General features: G+C 39.0%; 1 protein-coding gene across 1 annotated transcript in view; it reads left to right on the top strand.

Moving 5' to 3' along the window:
• The window catches only part of LOC126409136 (sodium channel protein type 4 subunit alpha B-like), a 91,556-nt gene that overhangs the window by 31,487 nt on the left and 47,810 nt on the right, over positions 1-12,259 (top strand). Inside the window, exons 3-8 of the mRNA XM_050075083.1 lie at positions 813-931; positions 3,115-3,204; positions 5,949-6,077; positions 7,526-7,617; positions 7,730-7,972; positions 8,079-8,142. Of these exons, the coding sequence (XP_049931040.1) occupies positions 813-931; positions 3,115-3,204; positions 5,949-6,077; positions 7,526-7,617; positions 7,730-7,972; positions 8,079-8,142 (737 nt within the window). The remainder of the gene's footprint in view (positions 1-812; positions 932-3,114; positions 3,205-5,948; positions 6,078-7,525; positions 7,618-7,729; positions 7,973-8,078; positions 8,143-12,259) is intronic.

Here is a 12,259-nt window from a genome sequence, read left to right as displayed (position 1 = left end):
CTTATTCTTCAATACTACGACTGATTTTTCATTTCCCACCAAACAGATACAATATTTATGAGATTCTGCATCTTTAAACATTCGCTGACATGATTTCATCTCAAGAAGTGGTTTATGATGGTAAAAATGTTAACTGATGCTTAATCACTGGCACATGAGCAGTGTCAATGATGGCAATATTTTACTGATGCATGTTCCGGCATGTTACTCGTGAACATGATATGTCACTGATCCTCCTGATCAGCTGCAGGTATGTGGTGTTTTAGAGCCGCTCGTTAGGACCAGAACGACTGCATCTTTTGTGGACGCAGAAATAGGATTAGCAAGTTTTGATTTGCAGAGTCGGTAGATCAAGCTGCTGCCCATTAATGGGCCGCTTATGGAGAGATGAAAAAGGACGTGGCAGTCATTCTCAGGGTCTCTTTGTTTTGGCATGTGATGCGCTGCTGGATGGGAGGATTATCCAAAGACGAAAAAATATTTAAATAAATGCCACATCTGTTGGGGAAAGGTTCAACCCGCTTTGGAGTTGCCTCCATTATCTCAACTGGCCGCGCTGGCTGCGTGTATGTGCACTCGCTGCTTTCTCTGAAGCAGAAGTGCTCATGGTGAAAGTTAACACAGATGGTAGACTGAGCAGTTGACTCAACACTGCAACTATATCATTATTAATCCCTGCAGAGTAAATAAAAGAGCTGTACTCTCTGCAGAGCTGAAGGAAAAGGAGCCTGCTCCTGATGTTTGGGAAATGTTTTTCCATTCTGTGATTTTTCTCACTAATGATTTCTGTTTTGTTTCTGTTTTCTCTGCAGACTTTTATAGTACTTAACAAAGGGAAGGCCATCTTCAGATTCAGTGCCACATCTGCAATTTACATATTTAGTCCATTTCACTTCATCAGATCGATCGCCATCAAAATTTTAGTCCATTCATATCCTTTTTTAAGACACTGTGCCTGTGTCTCTTTCAGCTCTGGACATTTAAAATAATCATACAAATGTCTGGTGGAGTGAACCAAGTTATTTCCTGTTGGGCCATATTACATGTCACTTGAATTAGACTGTTTAACCCTTTAAAACCTGAGCAAATTGACTTGATTTCTTTGAAAAACACGAGAAGAAATTCAGATTACAAGAAAATTAACTGAAAATTAGCAAAAAGATAGAAAAAAAAATACAGAAAAAAGGTAAAAATCCAAAACAAACAAGGAAATGACCTGAAAAATAGCCAAAAAAAGGAAAATAAAATTTAAAAAAGTTAAAACCCAATAACAAAAAAGTAAAAATAAAAGATGGGTCACATGAATAATATTGAAAGGGTGCTGGATCAAGCACATCCCAAAGAAATATTGAAAGGGTGCTGGATCATCTTTTTACAAGTCTGAGGAAGAGCCTGTCACTTGACAGAAAATAAATCATGAATTAATGGGAGCTCTATCGGTGTGCGGATCATTTTTTCCTTTTTTGATCACATGAATAACACGTCATCAAAATGTTACACTCGTTCCGCCCATGATCCTGTCCTGCTGCCTGTCCAATTTATACAGAAGTTTCGGCATGTTTTACTACTTCCGTTTCCAGCTCAGAGGCGAAGACAACTCTGTCGACCCATTTGTACCTTTTATACAGAACGGCAAGACGGTAGAACGGCGCAAACTTCCTGGGGCTGTAGATGAACATCCCTTTAAGAAGAGATTTCTTAATGGCAAGTATAAACAGGAGAAACGATTCAGCAAAAATACTGTTTTAATGTATACTGTATGGGCACCTGACTGAGACAGACTTGAGATATTGTAATCTTGATTTTTCATTTCCCGCCCAACAGATCCAACATTTATGAGTTCCTGCATCTTTAAGCATTCGCTGACATGATTCCATCTCAAAAATTAAAAATAAAAGGAAATAACCTAAAAATTGGCAAAAAAAAAAGGAGAAGAAAAGAAAAAAGGGTATATACCCCAGGTATTTATGAAAACATTTAAACTATCATTAACTTTATGGAAAAGCTGCTCAAAAGAAACTGTCCTCACCAGCCTATCTCTCCATTCTTGAAAGCTGCCTCCTGTGACGAGGGCTAGTTTCACCCAATAATATACCTTTGAGGACAGGTTAGCCTCCACTGGCAAGATGCCCAATATGCATAATGCTGGACCCTCAATGAAGTCTGTTTCCATTATAGTGTTAATACATTTGACAAAAGCTGACCAGAAGTCCTAAGTGCTAACGTCTTGACTTTTTTTGATACCATGAAGATTAGAATGTGAATCAAAACAAACCAGTGTGAAAAGTTCCCTCCAAAATAATAACTTTAACACTGTAAAAAGTCTCAGTTCCGCTCCTTGCATCTCATACCAGCAGATAAGCCAATTTCCAATATTTACTGATTTCCCCCCGAAGGTTTCTATTGGATTTTTCCATAGTCCCATTTTTGAAACAGCTTTGTAATGGTCCTCTCTGGCATTGCAAAACAAATCCCCTCATATCCCTCTTTTAATCTCTGAAATGAAATAAGAGCAAGGAGATTTCACATCATGTGACGGCTGCCTGTTAGTTCTCAGACAGCCGATTGGTACTTTACATGCAGGAGGGGACATTTCCTCTGGCTCTCCTCTAGATGACACAACATCTATTGATCAAATTATATATTGAATAGTATCTATCAACTGAAACTGATTCTCTGCAGCTTTTTTAATAAATAAATAGATAAAAAATAATAATTAAAAAAAAAAAAGATTTGATTTGTAATGAAATGTACATAAAATATTTTAGATTATTGAAAGAAACTTAATTTTCAAATGATTTTTCTTTACTCTGATTTTTAAAAGGATTTTGTCTTTTAAAGTTAGCCGCTAACAGATCTTTTGTTATTGTTTCATTCATTTGAAGCAAGAATGATACGACTCCCCTGCTTTATTGTTAAATGGAATTTACTTACATTTTCCATAATCTGCATTTACTGTAATGCTGTTGACACGCACATTAATGGTTTACCCTAATGGCTATATTTCATAGGATTACAGAGAAACACTGTGTGATACATTGTTGGTTTTATCACAAAAACTGTATTATTGTAAGTTTCTGTTTCACAGAATAGTTTCCTTAACGTCCTCTCCACGTTGTTCAGCTTGTTCATAATGTTCACCATTCTGACCAACTGTTTCTTCATGGCCATGTCCGACCCGGCACCATGGACAAAGTACCTGGAGTAAGTACTCACAGTATTTACACTCAGACTTAGTGACAGATATTGAAACTGTGCTACGTCATGTGTTCTAATGTGGAGCTTTGCTGCCGTTTGTTATTTAATCAGTGATGATTGAAGAGTCAGTTCACATGTAAGTATATGGTGCATGTGATATTTACTGCAGCCACATTTGTTGAAAGACAGCATGAGGTGTGGAATGAAACAAGAAATATTGTGGTGAGTATGATGTGGCCAAGTTGTCATCATCATCATTAGTGGGTCATGGTCATTTTTAGCATGCAGCATGCTGTCTGCACTGACTTAGACTTTTTATTTTTTAATTTACTTTTGCAACTTTCCACGTTACTTTATAGTAAAAGTGAAAAAAAGAAACAGTTTGCTTTGTTGATGAGAGTTCGATGAGAAGATCAATACTGCTCATATATATATGTTCAAGAAACAGTGTTTAAGATTTAAGGGGATTTAGTGGTGTCTAGCAGTGAGTATTACAGATTGCAACCAGCTGAAACTTCTCCCGGTTAGAATTCCTTCAGTGTTCATTGTTCAGGGGTTTTTTACTGAGAGCCGCAGAGGTCAAACGGATCAGGAGTCTCATTTATAAAACAATGCGTAGGATCCATATAAAAAATGTACGTACACACAAAAGCCAAAAATTGTGTGCACCAAAAAATATTTGACATTTTCTACAATCAGGCTTCCACCTCATGTGCATCGCCAGTTTCCCTTCTCCAAAATGTTCATAAGCATGGGTCAGAGTTTGTCACATCAAGTCTGCTTTTATAGATCAACAACTTCAACAACTACAACTTCTGCTTGGGAAATGGCGTACGCCTCTTTCAGGCCTTGTTTTGTGCGTACACAATATTTATAAATGAGACCCCAGGTGATTTAAACCAGTAAAAACACTGAATAAAGCAGTTTAATGTAAAATAAAAATCTGTGTTTTTCCAGCACTGCTCATTGTGGAGGGGCTGCGAACAGTGGAGGCCGACACAAAAACGCAAAATGCCCTATCTAGAGCCAGTGTTTGGTTTGTCCGTTCTTGGCTACTGTAGAAACATGGCGATCTCTGTGGACAAGGACCCACTCCCTATTCCGTTGTCTGCCAATATATCCCCATAAATCCTACACACTGGAGCTTTAAATATGAAGCTACCGCTCGTAGCTGATTAGCTTAGCTTAGCTTAGCTTAGCTTAGCTTAGTTTAGTTTAAAGACGAGTTAACAAAATCTGAATTCTTCTCATTACTTGCAGTTGCCAGGTAAACAACAGAGACTTTAGGTAGTTACTGCTCCCAGCTAAGATAAAATAGTGTGGCATTAAAACTCTGACTGTATGAGATCTCTCTAACAAGCTTCAGAGGTGTTAGTATGCAGATATTGTTTGGACAGAGCCAGGCTAGCAGTTGTCTTATTTCCAGTCCTTATGCTAACCTAAGCTAACCAGAGGCTGACCTTAGCTTCATGTGACAATCTTGGCTAATGTTACTGCCTTTAAGAGGCTGTGGTGCACTTTTTAAGCTAGGACAAAGGTAGTGGTATCATGTGAAACTGGACAACTTAAGGAATCAATTGGTATCAGCCATGTCATGCTAGCTTGTTGGGAAGGCGGCTAAATAAAGCTCCAAACTGAGGCTAAATTTTAGCAAAGGAAAAACTGGCATGGCCATTTTCACAGGGGTCTTCCTGACCTCCTTTATAGACATGCCCATTTTATGCCAGTCCCATGAAGTTTGGGGCTTAAAAGTGTACATTTCTTTGCATGCTACATAAATGTGTTCTTCCGTCTATTCTCCAAATGGTGTATTTGTATGTTACTGCATACTGGGGTCCCTTAAACAGTCTAAATTGCATAAACTGTGTCTGACTGGAAAGCTGAGACTCTTGTGGACTCAAAGAGCCCAATTTTATTAATGTATAATTATGTTAGCCCCCATTGTAGCCATTTCATTGCAGTGGGAACATCACTGCATAAAATGACCTATAGTGACCTCTAGAATAATCACAGCCTTGTGAAACTTTACAGCCACAAACTAAAGACCTCGGGAATTCAGAGGATGTATGGCGTTCATAGGTATATTGACTATAAGGGTGTTTCTAAGCAGTTTCCAAAACAGAAGTGCTCGCCATCCATTTGCTGAAAAATGCAGTTCTTCAGATTTCCAAATGTCAGAAGTTTTTGATATCAAATCACAGCATGGATTTTTCTACAGTGTTTTGCAAGGTCTTGGTGTCTTAATGTGACATTTTAGAGGGGTTGCAACAATTTTTATTAAATCTTGAGTGGTAAAAAATGCTTAAATTTAGAACCAAATCTGTGTAACAAATGGCGTCAACCCAAAAATTGCTGCAACAACTCATTAGACATAATTGAGCATGTGAATGGCCATCATAATGTTCAAATTGTATCTCAAATTAATCTTCAGGCTCCCAACTTTAAGACGCTGTATACCACTTCTGTGTGGCATGTACTGTTGACCTGTGGTCTGCTCCTAAAGAACACTTTAAACACTTCCAGCATGTTACTTCATATGTTGCACACAATCTGTCAGTGACATCACTCCTTTATAGATCATCAGCTGCACACTATTCATTCCTTTATTTTTCAAACTTTGCTTTTTAGTTCTTGTCGCTACTGATTGTGGTTTATTTTAATGCAAACATCTATCCTGAACTTTAGATTTTGTGCAACACTAAAATTGAGAGCTAACTGTATTTTCTTCCCCCTCCATGAATATTTTTCAGGTATACGTTCACTGGCATTTACACTTTCGAGTCAGCGATAAAGATATTAGCGAGAGGATTCTGTATAATGCCATTCACCTTCTTGAGAGATCCGTGGAACTGGCTGGACTTCTCCGTCATCGTCATGGCGTAAGTAACGATTTCATTCATGTTTCATTCATATCGGCAATCACCTTACATAAGCAGTGGCTACATGGTGCAGAAACATCTAATTAAAAAGGTTCATCTTAATTCAGTGTTCACAGTTAGTTTTTGTGCAGACTGTAATGGTGATGCAGATTTATTTATTTATTTATTTTTTTTTAAAAAGCATTTTGTCAAAGTGACTGACCGTAGTGAGTCCTGAGTGGTGACTTGAAACGCCATGAATGATAAGCCTATTGTAGAGGTCATAGATCTGTGTGCAGTGGCTCACAAACCATGATGCAGGTGGCAGATTAGACAGGTGACCTCCCGATGCAGCATTGTCCGAGACCAATCATCCTGATAGGACATTTGCTTTGTTTGAAAACAGCGAGACAAAATCCCTTTTACTGCGTGTAGACACACTGAAAGCTGTCATCACCTTCAGCCATTAATTTGGTTTTGATTAATTATGGTTCAGTCAGCTAATTCATCTGTCATTTCCTCTCACAACACATGTTGTCCTGTTGTTTTAACTTATAGCTATAATCAGTGTTTTTAGATATATACAGTGGATCACATGACTGCTTGTCGGTGAAAGGAGTTGGTTGTAGTGATTAACCCCCAGAGAGTAATCACCCGACTGCAGCTTCACTCAGCTTTAAGGAGCGTTTTAGAGTCTTTGTTCTTTTGGTTTTACCGTAAATTTACTGTTTTAATTCATTCTCACAGCTCTCATAGCGTTGATTTTGGGTGATTTCAGCCTTAACAGTATGGCTGTGTGTTGGCAAGAATCGGTGATATGATGAATATCAGGATGCAGGAATTACGATCATAGACTGTATAAATGATGGATGTAGTGTCCGCAATGTCATTGTCACCCATTGGTTTGTGGACTTCCATTTTGAAGCCTCAAGTTCCACATTTCAGCTGTCGTCACTGTGGTTTTTTGGGGCCAGCAGTGATCATATTTGGATGAGAGGGTGGAGCAAGTGAGGGGTGGATGTGACTCATAGACTGTGGTGACACATCGCAGACAGCCTGTCACTCAAGCGGCCCCGCCTTTAAATATGTGTAACTTTGGGCCTGGCATGTTTTATTCAAACTTGAACACTGTTGAACTCTTAGCGCTCAGCAATATGTTGCTGGCGTTTGTAGCGTTACAATATACACGGCACTCCCATTTCAAAGAATACAGTAGCCTCAGGAAAAAATACTTTGGTGGACATGACCCCTACAGGATGCATGAATGAACCAAGATGCTATGCCAATGAAAAGACAAACGCACATGTGATTTGACTAAAATACATTTCTAAAGACATGACATACAAACTGTTAAGTATGTCTGAAGATTAATTATTAACCCCAGTGATCTGTATGATCACCAGGGTTAGGCTAATACTTTGCTTAAACCACTTGCAGAGGTTCATAACTCTCCTTGTATCAAATTGCAGATATGTGACAGAATTCGTAGACCTTGGAAACGTCTCAGCATTAAGAACCTTCAGAGTACTACGAGCACTGAAAACCATCTCAGTTATCCCGGGTAAGTCAACCATCAACCATCAGGTCAAACCTCAGATATCTGTGTCAGAATCTGCTTTTCCCACATCAATGGAAAACACGTGTTGATATATTGTCTCCTCTCCTCCATCAAGGTCTGAAGACCATCGTCGGCGCGTTGATCCAGTCTGTGAGGAAGCTGGCGGACGTGATGATCCTGACCGTCTTCTGTCTCAGCGTGTTCGCCCTCATCGGCCTGCAGCTCTTCATGGGGCTGCTGCGACAAAAGTGCATCCGCAGCCTCGCGCACTGCATCAACTCCTCCTACAGCTCCAACGCGTCCTTCATCTGCAACAACAGAACCTGGAGCTCCAGGGCCGACTTCCTCAGCAGCGAAGGTCAGCCAGAAAATGCAAGAGAGACTGGTGCTGAGAAAACATTTCACACATGCACAATGCTCTGAGAAAAGTTACTTCTTAAACTTGTTTTTTCCTTTTTCTTTAGATAATTTTTACAAAGTTGAAGGAGCAAAGGATGCCTTAATATGTGGATACGGAAGTGATGCAGGGTAAGTGAGTGTTTGCCCTGCTTACTGCTTGTTAATCATCTGCAGGCTGTTACATAACATCAAAATATTTAGTGTCTAATGGCTTTTGATCCCATGCATGTCATGCGTATAATTGGATACAGTAGCTCGAAGCTCGGCGCAAACAGTTTTCACAGATCGAGAAAAAACAGACGGGACAATAGACAATGTGCTTTAGGCTTCATATTCAAATCTGTGACGTATAGGCATAATGTATGGAGGAATGATCCCATCAGAGGGAGGGGTGTAGCGTGAGAGGGGCTGTGCACAAGACGACATGTGGTGTGGATAATCACCCCGGCTCCACTGGAACCCTTTACAGAGAAACACAGAGTTGCCAGCTGGAGAGAGAGGGGGGGGTCTTTGGAGATTTCATCATCTCAAAAGCTCTATGACATGATTAGATCAACCTGAGCGGACCGGATCACTTCGGATTGATATTGTTAAGGGGAGATACTGTACTGAAGTCCTCAAGGAGCATCTGCTTTTGTGTCTCTGTGGAAAGCATCTTTGATTTAATTTCTAACGTCGATATAAATGCGTAGATGACATTTTATCTGCCGACTTTGTTCCCAATCAAAGGCGCAGTGTGAAACCATCCAAATATTGCTACTCAGCCTACGCACTGAATAATCCTATAAATCCAAATGCTTTTGAAACAAGCACAACAGGATGACTCTGCCCATGCCAGGCCCAGTTCAAGGGTTATAGTGAACTAAATACCCATCTGTGTGAATCTGAAATCCTGCAGCCTCCACAAATGGCTTCCATTAGGTGCTCTTGTTAATGATACAAGATAATGGATGATAGCAAATAACAAAAACTGGGGATGATATTAAGCTTCAACAGTGAAGTGCTTCTGTATTGAAACTTTCTATATCTTGATACAGTTGTGGTACCCTTAAAATAATTAATTATACACCCATTTTAGTTAGTTGGTTATTTAATTGACACAAACTAATACCAGTACTGCAAGACGTGCATGTAGCATGACTAAAATTCTTCTATCAGTGTCCATGAAGAGTGAGCTCAGTTCAGTGGAGTCACGTCTCAGTGATATCCTGTGTAAGAGGGCACACATTTCTTCATTTTGTATACCAGTCTTACAGCAACACACATATTGATCGGGAGGTGTACGGCTCCACCTCCCCATTTCCATTCACAGTCTCTGAGAAGACAATTGGAACAATGTAAAAGTTATTCTCAGATGGTCTTCAGTGTAGGGTGTATTGCTGGTGAAAAGTTTGTGGACAGATCAGGGTTGATGGTTTGGTAGGTCTTGTATCTTGTTCCGTCTTTAGATCTTAATTTTTCAATTATCTTTCTACGGTCACTCAATATGATCTTGTTCCTCCATTATCTCAGACAAGTATGAGTTCATGACTTGATTCTCTTTTCTCCTCATTTCTAGAACGTACCACAGGGTTCACTCTGAAGTACCCTTGAGGTTCTTGAAAAATACAGAAAAACTGTTTCCATTTGGACAAATAATAATAATAACTTTATTTGTTTGATAAGGCAAAAATATTTAGGTAATTTACTGCAAGCAGGAAATCAAAATATTATAGGTAAACAAAGAGATGCAGGCACATTGATACAAATATGTTGATTGAATGCAACAACTTTGATGGCTGATTTATTGTTAAAGTCATTTTTCAAGCAAAAATGTTCAACGTTCACTTGTTCCAGTTTCTCCAGTTTAGTGTTAAAGGGTAACTTTTGTGTGTGTGGGTTGTTTTTTTACCTCTATGTTCCACGTTTTTCTGTCTAATAAGATTTTGTGAAATCGTTCCAGTGTTGAGCAAGACTGCTGCAGCCGGCAGCGGCAAAACATGCTGCAATGTAACATTAATGGGCAACAATGCACCATCAATTTATGTCCAATAAAAGTGTTTGTTTTTGCCACTGACAGGCTCAGGTTGTTACTCCAAGTGTCTGACAACATTATGGAAAGGATCCCTTCAGAGATAGACATTTTTGGTAAAGATAGACCCTTTTTGTTTAACCAGAAACAGAATCACCACCAGACTCACCAGATTTTAGCGTGTATAGAGGCAGCATATTTTCACATCTAACTGGGTGAATTAAGGGTTTGTTTCAAACAAACCAAGTTGGCGAGTGTTGAAACAGTGGTAAGATGAACCACGATGGCTTTTGTGAGTTTTATTTTGTTACTGTTGACTTTTAATAAAGTGTGTTTAATGATGATAAAATTACTTATTATTTTAATGGAATCTGGTATGTTTGATGATGGCAATTTTGAGACTGTTTCTGGTTAAACAAAAAGGATCTTACACTTAAACGAGAAGGTCTATCTCTGTAGGGATCCTTTCCATAATGTTGTCAGACATTTCAAACAATAATCTGAGCCTATCAGTGACAAAAACATCACCTTTTAGTGGATATTTACGGTGTGCAGATGGCCTGAGTTGTCACATTGCAGCCTGTTTTGCTGCTACTAGCTGCAGCCCTCTTGCTCAATACTGGACCAATTTCAAAGACACATAAATATAAGAACATATGATCAGCGTTGAAAAATAACCAGCTTCCCTTTAACTGATAACTGACATGTTCGTGGATCATTTGATTTAGACATAAAATGCTCATACTCAAGAGACTGAGATGGTTAAAGTGCAAAATAGAAAGTCTGAATAAAAATGACTTCTCCCAGCCCAGTTTTATTTGTACTGCACATTTTGGCAACAAGTCAAAGTGCCTCACATTAAACAGACAAAAGAACATTTAAATACAATTAAAAATGCCATTAAAGAGCCAAGAGAATGGAAATTAAACAAGCTAAAATATACTAAGACAGGCACAAAATACAAGAATGAAAGATACAATACAGTCTAAGAAATATTTTGATTTAACAGGAGTCAGCAGCAAACAGAAAAGTCTTCAGCCTTGGTTTAAAAGAACGTAGAGTTGCAGACTTTCACAGTGCTGTAGCTCTGCTCTCCACCAATATGCAGGTCAAAGAAAATTATAAAAGATAGTCTCTTCTGTTCAAATGTATTATTTGCTTTTCATGATGAGACCCTGGACTCCTTTTAATGAGAGATTTAATGTGTGTATAAGACTTTTTTTGCATGAAGCTAATATTGATATTAATACAATATTTTAGACAAAGTATAGACACAATGTAGTTACACATTTTTTATTGGCATCAGCGTTCAGCCGACCCTTTAGCTTTAATCTCACTCTGTAACCTCTCCTCCAAAAACACAGGAGCTTAGTCTCCCAAGAAGTAAAATCTGATTCAGTAATTTGTGATCAAGTCAGAGCGAAAAGAGGACACATTTGAGGGCATTCGGAGGGAAATGACATCATTAAACTCCTATAAATAGTAGGTCAGTAAGATCAGACTAGCACCAATATGATCTGTCCAGCTGTCCCAGAGTTTACCTACAAGTAACGGCGATTGGACTGTTTTTAGATTTGTTGTTGGTGTTCCTGCCATTTGTGTAGCTCTAATGGTGCACTACTGACACCCGGACTCGGTTTTAATCTTTTTTCTGTGTCTAATGGGAGTGTTAATGGCTCTTAAGACAATAAAAGAAACAGGAGCATTAGTCATTTTGTTTTATTCTTTAAAGTTTTTGCTGCGTCAGCACCAAGAATGTGGTGTTTGTTGCATTTGTTGTGTCTTCGCAGCTTGATTTTAAATTAAAAACAGAATGACCCAGGCCCGCGACACTCTTGATTATAAGTTAAAGTTACCGTGTCTGTGTTGGCAAAATCATCGGCAGCCTTTTGCCTCATGTGACATTTTAGATGGAACTTTCTGAGGCTGCCTGTGGAGACGGGCAAGATATTAAGCAGGTCAGGATGGAGGACGTAAAACATAGAGGATGCTTAATCTTTTGAGTGTATTCCAACAAGTAATCCCTGAGTAGATTTCCAAATTAAAGCTTTGGATACGTTATGATGACACACACACACACACACACACACACGCACACACACACACACAAGCAGGCAGGCATGCACACACACACACACACACACACACACACACATATTCAACTGATATTTTCAGCCGAGATGGTTAACAAGTTTGTGATAAATGATTTGCTGTTTCTCATCGCGGCGCCCACTG

Source organism: Epinephelus moara, chromosome 21, assembly GCF_006386435.1.
Source record: "Epinephelus moara isolate mb chromosome 21, YSFRI_EMoa_1.0, whole genome shotgun sequence".
NCBI classification, from domain to species: domain Eukaryota; kingdom Metazoa; phylum Chordata; class Actinopteri; order Perciformes; family Serranidae; genus Epinephelus; species Epinephelus moara.
Note: the sequence above shows the minus strand (reverse complement) of the source record. Positions and strands in the feature narration are given on the sequence as shown.